Source organism: Typopeltis vanoorti, chromosome 2 (genome assembly GCF_054136105.1).
Source record: "Typopeltis vanoorti isolate ZY-2024b chromosome 2, IOZ_Tvanoo_1.0, whole genome shotgun sequence".
NCBI classification, from domain to species: Eukaryota; Metazoa; Arthropoda; class Arachnida; order Uropygi; family Thelyphonidae; genus Typopeltis; species Typopeltis vanoorti.
The window spans coordinates 15,622,331-15,639,942 of NC_143550.1; the positions used below are offsets into that span (position 1 = coordinate 15,622,331).

At 36.4% G+C, this 17,612-nt stretch overlaps 1 protein-coding gene across 4 annotated transcripts in view; it reads right to left on the minus strand.

Moving 5' to 3' along the window:
• The window catches only part of Oseg1 (intraflagellar transport protein Oseg1), a 796,421-nt gene that overhangs the window by 268,344 nt on the left and 510,465 nt on the right, over positions 1 to 17,612 (minus strand). For all 4 annotated transcript variants that reach the window (XM_090410292.1, XM_090410285.1, XM_090410300.1 and 1 more), the window contains exon 17: positions 9,351 to 9,517. In XM_090410292.1, coding sequence (XP_090266418.1) covers positions 9,351 to 9,517 — 167 coding nt within the window. The remainder of the gene's footprint in view (positions 1 to 9,350; positions 9,518 to 17,612) is intronic.

Below are 17,612 nucleotides of genomic sequence, written 5' to 3' on the forward strand. Positions count from 1 at the left end.
TGTTCAGTTCTTCTCCTCTAGCCAAGTAACTTTTAAAAAAAATTTTTTTTTGCATACATACATATATATATATATATATATGTAGAAAGTATTTTACCTTGGGTATAATAAATGTTAAAGATACCAAGCTATTTTAAACCTGGTTTTACTCCATTTCCCAAGTAAGCAAACAGACAAACAAGTCAAGTTTGCGCCTGCAAGTGTTGCAAGTCTAGCTGACCCTGCACGTAGTGCAAGACCAAGGCAACTCATGGTAAAAGTAGAATAAGCTCTGATCACTAATCTTAATATTTACCCATAATGCAAAGCACATCTCCTGGAGGAGATGTATGATGCTTTGTATTAAAGGCAAGGAGTTATTACTACCCAGACCGGTTTCGACCTTTATTGAGGTCTCATCAGTGGGAGCAAGGCTAGAAATACCAAGATTTTAGTAATACAGAGCTTATAAGTATTTTACCAGAACAAGTTACCATAAGGTGTTTTAACCTTATTAAATAAAAATCTCAGGAGGAGATATAAATGTAGAAAGTAAGGTATTTTACCCAAGGTAAAATACTTTCTACATTTATATCTCCTCCTGAGATTTTACCCAAGGTAAAATGCTTTCTACATTTATATCTCCTCCTGAGATTTTTACTTAATAAGGTTAAAACACCTTATGGTAATTTGTTCTTGTAAAATACTTATAAGCTCTGTATTACTAAAATCTTGGTATTTCTAGCCTTGCTCCCACTGATGAGACCTCAATAAAGGTTGAAACAGTTTGGGTAGTGATCCCTTGCCTTTAATACAAAGCATCATACATCTCCTCCAGGAGATGTGCTTTGCATTAAGGGTAAATATTAAGATTAATGATCAGAGCTTATTCTACTTTTACCATGAGTTGGCTTGGTCTTGCACTACGGGCAGGGTCAGCTAGACTTGCAACACTTGCAGGTGCAAATTTGGCTTGTTTGTCTGTTTGCTTACTTGGGAAATGGAGTAAAACCAGGTTTAGAATAGCTTGGTATCTTTAACATATATATATATATATATATATATATATATATATATATATATATATATATATATATATATATATATATATATATATATATGTTAAAAGTATTAAATGACTAAAGACTGAGATTAACATAAAAAGGTTTAATCGCACAACTGGTTTCACACTAAAATAATGTTACAAGAACTAACACCTTGGGCTCTTGATAATTCTAGTTTCAAATGAATCACTGTAATGGGAAAATCAGGAAAAATAAGATTATATGTGAGCTTCCATAGCTCAGTCAGTTTTGACTTCAGTTGAAAAGATCCAGGTTCAAATCCTGTCTAAAATGTGAAGAACCTTCATCAGGGTTTTTGGACTGAAGGTGAATTAGCTGGTTACATACAGAGGTGAAAAGTTTTTTTTTTTTTTTTTTTTTTTTTTTTTTCTCTCGCAGTAATTTGGACTTGTCATCCAGTAAAACAGGCAAACCATCCAGGAGAACAGACCCAATTTACACACAAGTCCTAGAATAACAGTTACGAGATCCAAGGGTGCTTGGAAGGTTATGGGTGGATAAAGGCATACCAACAAAACCATAGGAGAAAGAAGAAGAATAGTATGCAAAAATCTCTGTACCAAACATTCCTAAAGCAAATGTTCAAGTGCAGAAATAAACCAAATAATATCACTACACAAGAATGGTATTATGAAATGTACCTGTTTATGATCATTAAAGTTCTTTCCTTACTTTGATTATAATAAGATTATGGAGACAAATTACCATATTAGAATAACTTTAATTTCATATAAACCAAAATAATATGACTTTTAAACCTTCATATCATAACATCTGGAGCATGCATATAATTATTAACAGATGAGAGGAGAGAAGTGTGTGTGTGCGAGAGAGAGAGAGAGACTGGTAGCAGAAAGAGTCAGACAAGTCAGTGAGAGAAGAATGATTGAATCTGTTAAAAGTATCATACATGGAGATTCAATGATTCAAGATATGCAATACCAGAGGAGTACTTGCTAGGTGGAACAATAGCATGTGACAATGAATAAAGGTGAAAATGTAGAGCAGATGATAGTAATAGTTGGTATGAATGACCCGAGAACCTGCAAGGTAGTGTGAATCATGTAGTGAGAGCTTTGAGATTAACATTAGAGTTGCAAAAGGTGGACAAAGGAATGGGAATTTCAGTTTAATGCAACTAAATGTTAGATTTGAATTTGGGATCTGTAGATAGGATGCTTCATACTTGTTTCTTCCATTTCATGAAGTCAGTATGAAGCATCCCATCTACAGATCCCAAATTTAAATCTAACATTTAGTTGCATTAAACTGAAATTCCCATTCCTTTGAATGGGAATTTCAAAATTTGAAGTTCAGAGGATACTGACCATGAGGGATAAAAGGATGTCAAGTCCCATTGTTAAAGCTTTGATCACACCACATCTGGATTTCTGTGCTCAGATTTGGTCACTGTGATTTGAAGAGGATGAAGTAACTAACCTTGGAGAATTTTCACAGACATCACAAAAATGATATCAGGACTGTACTATGTTGATTATAAATAGCACGTGATAGATTGAGAACATGCAGACTGTAGAATTTGGTTTGGCAGAAGAAAAAACAAAGGGAGATATGAATGAGACATTTAAACTACTGGATGGTTATTACTGGATTAACACTGGGGAGATTTTTCACATGGCAGAACAAATGGAAGGAACAATTACAAGGAGCATCTGGAAGTTGCAAAAAAGGAAGAAATGAGTAAAAAGGTAAGAAGAAAGTTTTTTGCATAGAGAGTATTGAGTATAGAATGCATGGCTGAAGGAGTGGTGAAAGCATAAATGGTTGATGAGATTAAAGAGTGCTATGATAGACTAGTGCTGATAATGGTGCACTTTCTGTACCATGGTTTTAACTATATTTCTGTTTGTTTGTTTTTTTACTGCGTCTGTTTCCTTTGTATGTTTTTGAAGTAATCATTTGTATGCCATTTGTTTTTCTTTTATTGCATTTCTATATTTGTGTTAAAATTTTTTAATACTTTTCTTGTTAATATTTTCTTTCCAAGTACTTCTGAGGCTCCTTTATGAATTATCTTTATTAAAGTTTTCCATTTTTCTTCTATATTTTCACTGATTTTGGCTTCTTTTAAGTTAATCTGTTAATTGTGATTGATATGACATTTTAATATTTTATTCTTGTAATATATGTACTTTGTATACGTGTTCCATTCCTGGTTTTTTCTTATTTACTTCCTTTCTCCATTTTGTTAGTATTTCTATATTAGAAACTAATAAGTGATGATATGAAAAACTTTCATTTCCTCTGTAAATATTATTATTATTATTTATTATTTTTATTATTAAACAAGACCTCATGGAGTCAAAGACTCATCTAGGAGGTCCTTTTATCTCACACACACCTCATCATACCGTGTCTTAAACACATTCAAACTCCTTGCAGACACCACACTCTCAGGCAAGGCATTCCAATCACTCAACTCTGCACGAAAAAAACCTGCCTCTCACTCCCCTACTCACACCCACTTTATACAGTTTCCAGGGATGACCTCTGGTTCTCCCCTGATTTCCCACTATTCTCTGTAGAACTTCTCCACTATTGATCCTATAACAACCCCTTACCAACTTGTAGGTCTCTATCATATCTCCCCTCTTACTTCTCTCCACTAGACTCTGCAAATTACATCTTTTCAATCTTTCCTCATACTCGACATTCCAGAGGTCAGAAACTACCTTAGTCAGTTGCCTTTGGACCCTTTCCAACATCTCTTCATCCTTCTGAAAACCAGGTGACCAAATCTGGGCACAATAGTCCATGTGTGGCCTAATCAAAGCCTTATACAATGGAACAAGAATCTCCCTACTTCTACACGTCAGTACTCTCCGCATCATTCCCAGAAGCCTTTGTGTTGTCTTCACAATTTTGGCGATGTGTCCCCTAAATTTTAGATCCATATCCACTATCACCCCCAGATCTCTTATTTCCTCTACCTCCAACAATATATTCTCACCAAGCATAAATTCTGCATCCCATCTTTGTTTTCTAAATTTTAAAACCTTACATTTTGCAACAGTGAACTCACATCCCCATTTGCTTGCCAAATCACTCAATTTATTCAAGTCTTCTTGCAAGGCCACAACATCTTCACTACTCTTTATGGTTCATCCCAACTTTGCATCATCTGCAAACAACTGAATATCTCCATCCAAATCTTCACCACTATCATTAATATATAAGTTAAATAGTACTGGCACTAAAACAGACCCCTGAGGTACTCCATTAGTGACTTTCCTTTTCCTGGATATTGCACCCCCCATACACAACTTGTTGATACCTATCAGATAGCCAGTCTCCAATCCAATGCACTAATCTAATATCCAACCCCATCTGCTTTAGTTTGACTGTCAACTTATCATGAGGTACTCTATCAAAAGCTTTTGCGAAATCCAAGTATATTACTGTGTATCCTTCTCCTCTCTCCAAGGAAGCAGTCTCTTTATTGTAATAAGTAAGTAGATTACTAAAACATGACCTCCCTTTAGCAAATCCATGCTGTCCATCAAAGATTATACCATTGTTGTCAACCCAACTATGGATCCTAGTTCACACAAGCTTCTCCAACAACTTAACCACAACACCTGACATACAGATAGGCCTATAGTTTGATGCTTGAGTTTGATCACCTCCTTTATGAAGTGGCACAATCTTGCCTTCCTTCCACTCTTTAGGAACTTGACCAAGTGCAAGACTCGTATTAAAAAAATATGTCAAGGCAGGTGTCAACTCTCTGGCACATTCCTTCAGAATACACGGTGATATATTATCAAGTCCCACAGCCTTATTTACATTTAGTTTACTCAACTCCCCAAACACCTCTTGCTCACTTACAGTCAGTCTCTCATCCCCATCATCAACTGCTCTCAATCTCTCCATGAAGTCACATTCACAAGATTGAAAGATCTTTATGAATTGCTCATTAAGTATCTCCACCCATTCTGCAACAGCTGTCTTTATACCATTTTCTCCAATCAATGTCATCCTTCCATAATCATTCTTTCTTTTGCTGGCTACATATCGAAAGAACTCCCTAGGATTCTTTTTGGCTTCATTAGCTAACTGCTGTTCATACCTCTCTTTAGCTACTCTCACCAATCAAGTCACCCTCCTTGCCTGGTCATTGTAGACCTCATGAAATTGGTTACTTCCACTTCTCTTATGCTGCCTCCACAATGCTATTTTCTCTGTATTGCATGCTTAATCTCATATTTCATCCATCTCACACCTACCTTATTTAACCTTCTCACCCTTGGAATACATTTAGACATTGCATCTACTAAATAGTTTTTGAAAATCCCCCAAGCTGCATTGATCTCTTTTCCAGCTAACTCCTCATTCCATGCTACACCTGCAAGCTGTCTCCTGAGCTCTTCATAATCACCCCCCTTGTAGTTCCACATATACCCTTTTTTTCACAGGGGTCCTTGCACTGCTGGCAACCACCCAGGTAATCACCTCATGGTCACTTTCACCAATTGGTGGATGATTTGACACCTCATTGATAATTACATCCTCAGATGAGATGACCAAATCCAAGACCCTTAATCCTTGTGTGCCCTCTGTTACATACTGTCTGAGGTAGTTATCCCTCAAAAACTCAAGAAAATCATTTTCTTTACTTCCAGTTGCTATCTCTTCATTCCAGTCTATATTGCCATAATTAAAATCACCCATAATGATCACCCTTTTCTTATTTGCTTGGCTTATTTGACTATACATTTCACTATCACCACCATCCACATTACCAGGTCTATAACAACATCCCACCAAGTATTTGATTCTATTCACCTCTATCTCACACCATACTGCCTCAAAACCACTGACCCTATTTCCCTCTTGCATCTCTACCATGTATGGACATAACCCTTTCTCTATCATCAATAGCACTACCCCTCCCTTTTACCCGTTCTATCCTCACGAAACACATCATACCTTTCCATCTCTATTCCTGTCAGGATGTCATCCTCATCTAACCATGTCTCACTTATTCTGACAATCTGTGGGTGCACAGACGCAATTAGAGCAACCATTTCATCCACCTTGTTTCTTATACTTCTAGCATTGGTATACAAACACAACAACTCATTTCTGGATCTACAGCTAGTTCCACTGATACCACTCACTTGATGTGATCTCTCCATGCTGGACTGGGGCCATTTCCCTTTCTGCTTCTTCATTTTAGAACCCTTTGCAATTCCATCTGTTTCCTCTTGATCCCTGGTCATCCCATTCCTTTCCTGCCTACACATGCTCTCACCTCCTCTTGGAGAATCCACCTTTTTCACGCTGTGTACCCCTGTCCACCCTGAGCCTCCCCGTTTCCCTGCTCCTCTTGCACACCCATTCTCTCATTTTCTATACTCATACCGCTCACTTCCCCATTCATTTCCACTTCTTCAATCTCTCCTGTCTTACTCTCCTGCTCTTCCACATCACTCCCCTCTCGATCTGATTCATTCTCTCTATTCACTTCTCTACCTTCCAGCAGCAGTCTCTCCAAGCGACTCACACCATAACCACTCAAATGCAGTCCATCGCTCCCATACAGCTCGCTTCGTCCCTCAAACTCATTCCACACATTAACAAACTGTACTCCCATCTCCTCACACATTTCGGCCAGAATATCATTCATAATCCTTGCTCTCCGCCTCATTTCACAAAAATCATACCGAGGCAACACACTGACTACCCTTCCTGTCACACTATTCTCATTTATCTTTCCAAGCAGCCTCCTGACATTCATTCTATCATGCTCGTTGTTCTCTCTCAAATCATTTGTACCAATTAATGCTATTAACTCTTTTGCTCGCTCCCGCCTCATATTCAATGCCTCAATCACTCTACTCATTTTACCGCCTGGAAAACATACCTTGTGCATTTTATCCTCTAGCACACCATTAATAATGGAGTTGCCATACAACGCCACTCGCTCATCTTTCGTTAACTCTTTCATGCCATCATGATTCATTTTAATAGTTTTGACCTTAATTCTCTTAATTTCATTCTACATCCATTTCATTTCTTGCTTCATCCAATCCAATTCACCTTCCGAACCTCGCCACACATTCTCTCTATCATTAAATCTTTCTAACTCTCGACCCCCTCTTTTCACTTTCCCTCTCATTCATCCTTCTTTGTTTCTGTACTTTCAGACTAACATGCGTCCAACTTTCGCTATCATTCTTCTCACTTTTACTGTCATTCATCTTTCTTTGGCTCAGTACTTTTGTTCCAACATGCGTCCAACTTTTGCCATCGTTCATTCTTTTTTCGCTATCATTTATTCTTTCGATTTTTTTACTTGCGATTTCTGCATCACGCCATTTCTACTTTCATTCTTTCTCTCAATTTCGTTTCTTTCCGCCTCACTTTCGTCCCTTTTAACATCCATTACGGTTGCCAAATCACTCTTTTTCTTTTTTCCTGATTTTTTAACATTTTTTCGCCTCTCTTTCTCACCATCCTTCTCTTTCAAACGTGCACTCACAACACAATCGGTAATAGCACTTTCTGTCATCAATTTCATATTCGCATTCATCAGTTCCTCGTTCAGGTCATACTTTGCACACACCCTTCTTCCATCTGCACTAAACATCCACAAATCATTTATGTAATCGAAGGAATACATATAACAGACCTCACACTTAACGAAACGACCGAAATCTAAATTAAAATCATGGAATGACAATGCGCCGTCTTTTTTTTTTTTCTCCTCTGCAGGTTACTAGGTCTAATAATAATGATTTCGTAATTTAGTTTAGGGAAGAAAAATCCCCCACACCAATAATACCGGTAGCGCACAACGTTTACAGCAGCTCTAACTTAAACAATTATGCATATATACTTAATTATTCCTAGTAAAACTTATCTGAATCAGGAGCTCTTGGCCCACTGGCGCCCTCTGATAGTGAATAGCGCCTGAATATTACATCTCTCGCACATGGATCTAGTTTCTGATAAATGATATAATCATTTATAGATCTTGCTCCTTTGCCATTTCAAGTATATTTGTTTATATTCTGTTTTTTTTTTTTTAAGTATTAGTTATTTTAAAATTACTGACCTTAATTTCTGACCTTAACAATATTCATGCAAATTTAATTAAATTTGCATGAATATTGTTATTCATGCAAATTTCTCCATATTTTCCTAAGACATTTGGGATTGGATTATTTCTAACAGAATTACGATCTCCTTCTATTAATATATAGTTTTTTTTTATTAAATTTACTTAACTGTTTTTGCAGTTCCACAAAAAATTGGTCAGAATTTTCTTTTCTACCTTCTTCATGGGCATATATTCCTATGATATTTATACAGCTTCTATTTGTTTTTAATGTAACAGTTATAATTCTGTCATTTATAAAATTGCACCTCTGTATTTTATTTTTCCATTTTTTATCGATTAAAATGGTCATGCTAATATAAGCACTAATATGTTGGCTCATTTCATTATATATCACATAGTAAAACCATCTATATTTTTTGGTTCCCTTTAATTTCTTTTTTGTTGCTGTTATCACAGCTATGTTAATATTTTCAGTTTTAACTGTTTTACTAATTCTAATTTCTTTGTTGTTATGCTTCATATATTTCACATGGTTGCTTTTAAAATGTCTAAGATTCCTAATCATTTACCTTTATCCTTTCTTGGTCATAGTCCATTATTTCTATCCAATGAATTTTCCAGTTGAAAACATCTGAGTTGTAGAAATTTTTTACTTAGTAAAGTAACCAGCCTTACACAGAACAACCCAAACATGGAGGACTAGGATATCTCTCTTAGTCTGGCACCTACCTCTCAACCAGCTATGGAGGCCCTAACAGTAGCTTAGCTACCACTGGCATAACTCTTGAGGTTATTGGCACACAAGCCTCCTTACCATGTTAAGGAGGAGGTAGCTGTCTCCATAATTTATTATTTTATTTAATGTAATAATAATATTTTATTATTATATTAACACTGATGACAGTGTTAATATAATACAAGTATGGAGAGGATTCTTTAATTAATTGTATTATATTATGCAAATAAGGAAGGTAAGGAAGGATTTACAATATAGAAAATCCATATTCAATTTATATGTGAAGCAATTTATGGTTTGCATCAATTTAATTTCAACTACAAGGTTATGCAGCAACTGTAATATAATGTAAATACATGTCATCAATTAATGAAAATATTCTTCCTATTGAAAACATTAATAATGATGTGAATATATATATATATATATATATATATATATATATATATATATAGATGTATACATATCTATCCAGCCGTGTTCTCCAATAATTTCTATAGCCATAATTGTTTCTCCAGCTGAAAGATACATTTCAGCTGCAGCCTTTGGTTCATTAATATCCTTAGCCCAGTCTGCTCTTTTTCGTATTAACAGCTTCTTATCTTGAACATCATCAGATGCTAAAAATTCCTAAGAAATAAATTTTTGATACTCATATTTGAATAGCATGCTTAACTTGAAATACAGTTGCCTCAATATCAATTCCATATAAGACAAATACATTAATAATTAAAATTTGTTAATTAAAATCTATTTTGAAAGATATATGAGTATGGAAATAATTTGGATATTCTTCAAAGGAAAGATGGTAATTATTTTGTGAAATCTCATAATTTAATTGCTTAAAATATTTTTAGTACAGAACTTGTGACAGGAAGAAAATTAATAAAAAGTCAAGAATCAGAAAGTGCTTGAAAGGATAAAATTACATAAAATCAGAATTATGAAATAAAAATGAAAAAAAAAAAAATAAATAAAAGGCAGTAACACCTAAAACAAGCAGTTTTTAATAATAAATTAATAAGCATGTGCTGGTCATTTCAAGTAACTGTAATTTGCCAATTGACTAAAGAAGAAGAAAAAAAAAAGTTGTTTATAAAGCAGCTGCACGAAATGACAAAGCACATTCTAAATAAGAGTCTCATGAAATGTGTGTTTCAGAAATCCTAATTATTGTAATATTTTGATAAGATATTGTTATTATACTCCAGGCATGCATTAAACCAATATCAGCATAAACAGCATGTAAATAAAACATCGTAAAAAAAAAGGGGGGGGGGGGGGCAGATATACCACATTATCCCCTTAATGTACCAATTAAAAATCAGAAAGCGGTCGTTTTTCTGCCAATTTTTTGGGCGAGGGCGATTTGTTGGATCAAATTCATCATTATTTGAAAAATAATAGGCACAAGATTGTCTAGCGTCTACATTCGGTTGTATTTATATGTGAAACCAAAATTCAAAATCAATTTTGGTGCAATAAACAAAAGACGTGTCACAGATGTCTTTGTATGTTAAGGGGTTAAAGTATTTTCCAAGAAGACAGAAACTATTATGCCTTTCTTATATCATGTATTTGACTTTTTTCTAGATGAAGGAAATAATGAACAGATTCTGAAGAATATAAGTTTTATTATTATTATTATTACTGCACCTTCCTTCGAGTCAGCAGACTCATTGTGGGCGGTTCATTCAAATGACAACATATTTATCATACTGAATCTTAAAATCATTAACACTCCGTGCATTAACAACATGTTCTGATAATGCATTCCATTCTCTAGTAATTGTTTATGTAAAAAATCCATTTCTCATACTCATCTTCACCACAATCTTACATAACTTCCAGGGATGGCCTCTGGTTTTTACTCTCACCTTCTACTCTTATTTATAACCTCATCTTGATTAATGTAATAAAATCCTCTCACATTTATGTCTCTACCATATCACTTCTTTTCTTCCTATCCACTAAACTCACACATTTCTTCAACCCCCCCCCCCCCCCAGCCAACATTCCAGACACAGTCACTCTTATCTGGACCCTCTCCAATATTGCCAACATCAAATTGAAAACCAGGTGACCAAATCTGAGCACAGTAGTATAACTGTGGTCTGACTAGTGCTTTATACAGTGGCACAAAAACTTCCTTATTCCCATTTTAGAGCAGTTCTTATCATAGCTGCAAAGTCTGCATATGATAGTTCTTATCGTATACAACCTTTGTAATATGCCCTCTAAACTTCAGTCTACTGTCAACCAACACTCCCAAATCTCGAATCTCATCCACTTCCTGCAATATAACACCGTCAATATAGCACATAGCCTTGTATTCCTGCACTCCAAAATGCAACACCTTGCACTTATTAATATTAAAATTACAACCCCACTCCTTTGTCCAAGTTGAAAGTCAATTCAAATCTTCCTGAAGGGAATTAACATCAGCAGTGCTACTTATAATTCTCCATAACTTAGCATCAGTAAACAACTGAAGATACCCAGTCAGTCCATGTGATATATAATTTACAAACAAATTAAACAGCAGGGGCGAAAGAACAGACCCCTGGGACATGCAACAGCTTACCCTCCTTTTTTGAGACACTGATCTATCATACACAACTTGTTGGTATTGTTCATCAACCTCCGCTTCATCTAACCAATCCTTGCCGACGAAAACAAAACCTTACGGGCGCTAGAGGAAGAACTTTCGGATACACTCGGCCGTGATCTATGGTCGATACTTTACAACATCTCATGCACATCGGCAAAAAAAGAATTCGAAAAAATACAAAGTTGGCACTTGAAAAAATACAAAAACCTGACAAAGAATTCTACCCCCTTACCACAGCCATCACTCAACACTGTAGTCAACCTCTCGTCGGTAGTTTTAAAGCCTGAAGCACTCACCGCACTTTCACGTGGTCACAATTTCGCCCTAGCTCCAAAAAGAATACCTGCCAAGAAATCATGATCCAGATAGAACGTGGGATTCGCAACCTGCCTAACCATATCGCCAACAACGTTAGACTGGATGTAGTCGGTGTTCTCACTAAAGCCAAACCTCCAAAAACCAACTTATCCAAAAACGAATATGCAGCCCTACAAGAATTGAAAAACAACAAAAAAATAGTAATCACCAAGGCAGATAAGGGAAACGCCACTGTGGTGCTCAATCAAAAAGACTACAAAGGTAAGCTAACTGCTTTAGTACTAGACCGTACGACTTACCTCCCCATTGAATATAATCCGACCAGCTCTCAGATTAGAACTCTCCACAGACTCCTTAAGAAGGTCACTTCTTGGCCTGTGGAAGTCACCAACAAACTAAAACCTTATAACTCTAGACCCCCCCCCCCCCCGATTATATGGACTCCCAAAAATACATAAACAAAATGTGCCATTGCGTCCCATAGTGGATGGCATTGATTTCCCCCACATATAAATTAGCCAAACATTTAGCCAAAACGCTCACACACTACACTGGCAAAACACCATCACACATAAAAAACTCAGCCCACTTTAAAGCCAGTATAGAAAACCTCGCACTCCAACACACTGACATAATGGTCATTTTTGATGTCTCCTCCCTATTCACTAATGTCCCACTCAAAGAAACCCTAGAGCTCATCCAAGCCAAGTTTCCTCCCGATATCTCAGCCCTATTTCAGTTCACAATGAACTCAGGCTATTTCATTTGGCAAGGAAAGTTCTACAAACAGATAGAGGGGACAGCCATGGGTTCACCGCTTTCCCCACCCTTGGCCAATTTCTTTATGGAGACATTTGAAGAGAAAGCCTTAAACTCTGCCCCACAAAAACCCACTATTTGGCTAAGTTATGTGGATGATGTGTTTGCTATTTGGCCACATGGCTCAGACACACTCCATTCCTTCCTAACACACTTAAACAACCAACACCCCAGAGTCCAGTTCACCTTAGAAAAAGAGGAGAACAACACCCTCCCCTTCCTAGACACTTTAATCACCCACCAGCTTGATGGATCTTTGGTTTTCTCTGTTCACAGAAAACCCACCCATACTGGCAGATACATTCACCAGCAGTTCCCCCCCCCCTCAACAATATGGGGTTATAAAAACACTATATAACAGGGCAAAATTAATCTGCTCAGATGACAAGGCCCTAACTACTGAACTAAACCACATCCTCAACACTTTCTTAGCCAATGGCTATAACTCCCAAAAAATCCAAAAAATACTAAAACCAGTAAACCACAACCCCCCCTCCCCCCTCCACAATAAAGATTACATCAAGTCTATCACCATCTCCTACATCCAGGGAACCTCTGAGAAAATAACCAATATCCTCAAAAAATATGACCTTATTTCCTGTTACAGACCATATAAAAAGTTGGCATCCCTTATCCGCTCTACCAAAGACCAACCACTTCCCCTAGACCTACCTGGTGTATACCAGGTCCCTTGCAGCTGCAAATTGTCCTACTTTGGCCAAACAGGCAGAACAACAAATATCAGGATTTCAGAACACCAAGACTACATCCAGTTTCACCAGTACAGCCGCTCTGGGCTGGCAGACCATGCCTTAGATACCCACCATAAAATTCGTTGGAAGAAAACAAAAATAATTCATCGCAGCAAGTTTAAATACAAAAGATTATTCAAAGAATCTTCAGCAGCTCTAAAAAACGTTCCTGACCTCAACAAATTTGGGTGCATGAAACTACCCCAAATTTGGGAGACTTACATTATGAGAACTTCAGCCCAACTGCCAAGACTACCAAATTAGCCCGCAAGAGGGCACCATTAGGACTTTAGGAACAATATTAGTTTCTTGCTTTCTTCCTCATTTGCTTTGTGTTAGTGCCTGCGTGCACATACCATATCTTTATGTTCCTGAAGATGGCAATGTGACGTTGCCGAAATATAGAAGTTATTCATTAAAGTTACCTTTAATTAATATACTTTATATGCGTTGTTAATTCCGTAAACTAATTACCAGTTATGTCTGACCGACGTATAAGCCTTGCTACTAGAATCTAACCAATATACTATCTATTCCCATCCTCTGCAGTTTGTACAACAGTGTCAACTTGCCATAATTATTCTTTCTCTTGTTTGCCATACGGTAGAAGAATTCCCTTGAATTAACCTTGGCCTGACCAGCCAATCTCCTCTCATACTGAACTTTTTCCTTCTTTACCATGCTGGTCACCTTCCTAACCTGTAGTTTATACTTCTCTTGGATCTGATTGCTATAGACTGTCTTGTATAACATTTTATTTTTCAACACAGCTTGCTTGATATCATTGTTCATCCATTTTACTCCTACTCTATTTAGTTGCTTAATTCTTGGTATGCAGTTATACAATGCTCGTGTCAGATACTGTCTTATGAATTCTGATGCACTGTCAACATCTTTTCTGCCCCGTTCATCTAACAAACATATTGATTCTAGTTGACTATAGAGCTTCCTATAATCACCCACCTCATAATTCCACATATATTCTTTTTGGCAGTAACCTTTTCCTGTTACACCACTTCCCAAACATGTACTTTGTCATCATCACTCTCAGCAAATGGCAGCAGTGTTAATACCTGATTAACAACTACATCTTGTGAAGTTATCACCAAATCCAACACTCTATAACCTCCAGTTGCTTCATGTTGCTTGTGATATTTAGTCCTCAGAAATTCAGCAAACCCATTCACTTTGTTCCCACAGACTATCTCCTCCTTCCATTCTATACTCCTGTAATTAAACTCTCCCACCAGGATTACCTTGTTTTTTTTTTTACATGCACAACCAATTTAACTAAACATATCATAATCAATATTCTCTGCGTTCCCTGTCTATAATAGCATCCTATCAGATAGGCTAGTCTGTTAATTTCAACTTCACACAGATTCAAAAGCTGGACACATATACCATGAACTTCTATGCTTTGTGAACACAATTCCTCTGCAATCATTAACAGTACTCCCCTCCTCTTTTCACCTTTCTATCCTTCCAGAAAAATATCCTTCCATTTCTATTCCTGACAGTACATCATCGTCAGACAACCAAGTTTCACTTATAACTATTATTTCTGATCATACTGATTCAATCATTGCAATGAACTCAGTTCCCTTATTTCAAATACTGCTCCCATTATTTGTATACAAACATAACAATCCTCCTGTCTTTGAGACGATTCCACCAACATTTTCCAATGTTTCCTTGATCCTTACTCTGATTGCCATTTATACCTGTTTCATCCTCACCTTTATGCATTCCATCACACTGTCCTGCTGCAACCACATCTCCATCTTTCTCCTGCTGTACAACCCAATTGGCTGGGCTATACTGCTTCACAAGTAGCCCATGATCGTTAGCTACACTAGCTTCTTGGATCTGTGCCTTCCCCGCAAACAAAAGTTTTTCTAAATGTTTAACACTAAACCTATTCGAATACAATCCATCAACTTTAAACCATTCTAACTTCTCTTCAAATTCACTCCACAGATTCACAAGCTGAACTCCTTTGCCTCACACAATTCACTCATCTAGCTATTCATTATCTCTGTTCTCCTTCTCAATTCGCTATTGTCATATCACATCTGGTCAACATGCTAATGACTTTTCCAACAACACTATTATCCTTTACCTTCTGCAACAATTTACTTGCATCTCTATCAAATTTTTTTCTTTTCCACCAAGTCATTTGTGCCTGCAACCACTAATTCTAATATCTATTCTTTCCATCTCTGCAAAGCATCAGTTATTTGTTTCAATCTTTTACCAGGAAAGCATGTTTTGTATGATTTAATAGTCATCACACCTCTAATAATCGAGTCCTCATACAATGATATACGGTTATCCTTTCTTCGTAATACTAACTTCCTCCTTCTCATTCATATCAGCCAATCTCTTCTTTAGATGTGTACTCTCATCTTCCAGATGCTTTATTTCACTTTTCATTTTCATCAACTCTTGCCTAAGCTCTTCCACTCTGTCCCTTAGTTATTGTGACTAACCCTTCAATGCAATTCCTATTTACTACTGGCAAAGCTAGCTTCCATTTAGAAACGCTCTAACATATCATTACTTTTCACATGTATTAATGCTTTCCTTCTTTTTGTTCACTCTAACATCCATAAGTCTTTCACATTTTTTGGTGCATATATGCAACAATTATTGCAAGAATCTACTTGGAAAAATTGAAGGCAAAACTCAGTCTTTGAGCAAAAGCTTTCCATGTCAAAGATGTATACTTCTTTATGGACCCCATTTTCAGAAAGTAAAAGCAGTACAAGTAAACAAGTAGCAAAAACATAAATAAACAAAATTCCAACAGCAAACACTACTGAAGAATACATATATGAAAAAAAAAATGAAGCACAATTACATGAAAAAAAAAGGCATAGAAGGCTAGGAAACATAAATGGTCTCATTCTCTGTCTCAGGTGCACAAGAGACAGAGAATGAGAGATATCAAAAGAAAGCCTAGAAAGCATGACAATAGTTAGTGAGAACATCAGCTGCTACAAGGCCATTTATGATGAAAAAAAGAAAAAAAGCTGTGCAAACAACCTTAGATAACTTTTTCAAGAAATAAACTTCAGTGGTAAGCTCCCCTCCTCCAGAAACAATCAAATCCTGATTCTCCAGCATCAGGGCCATCCTCTCTAGCACCATCTCCATCATCTTTTGATTAATGTTAGCCTACCTTCTTGCCTCAGAAATGCCCCATCCAGTAAGCAAGACACTGAGGCAACTTGTAATATTCTTTTCTGAAATTTCTCCTATCTCAATTTTTTGTATGAGTCAGTTTTTATGTTCTGTTTGTTTGAGTTAAAGAGCAAAATAGTATCTGTAACTTATTATTATAGTCCAGGGGTATTATTATTACAGTATTACACTGTAGTATTATTGCCACATAAGTGCCATTATAGTATTGTTATTATTATTGTTACTGCATGTGGTTGGTTCATCAGGATCCGACTTAAAGACATTCTAAGGAACGTATCTCGTTCATAACCCAGGGACTGACTGTAAATATATATACTTTTTATCTAGAGCAGGGGTTCTCAAACTTTTTAAATTTTGTAGCACATAAATAGCACACAGAGAGAGAGAGAACTAAATGTGTTCTCATAGATGAGTCTGCTTTGTTTTTCTGGAAAAATACTTTCCAAAAGAAAAAACTCAACCACTTTCATGATACCAGCTGATGCAGTCTTAGATGAAAGGAGATAAAGTGTGTCTAAAGGAAATACACATGATTAAAAATAAAAATAGATATAAACATGATTTTATCCAAGAAAAAAAAAAGTGAATTTAAAATAAAAAAAATCATTGATAAAAATGATGAAGATGACATGGAAAGAGGATGGTCACAAAGAGAAAGGTATACACTAATGATCTAGGGAACCCTAAATTTGCATCCTTTTCACTTCCTAAGGAGGGACATTTATTGATGTGGATACAGATTCTGGAGAATGGCATGAATCATCTAATGTTATTCAAACACAGATGGCAAGAATTTTATAAACTGCCTAATTCAAAATTATTCTCAAGTCTCACATCACCAACTGAGAATACCGTGCAATTTACATAATTTGCAATGTACAGCTCGATGTGCAAGATTGCTGTTGGTCCAATGAAAGTGTTCTAACAGGGTTATCATTTCTTTCATAAAATATATTCTTCTTTGAGTGCCATCTCCTATCGGAGGTCGGCGACCACCTTGGCAAATTTTGAGCGATTC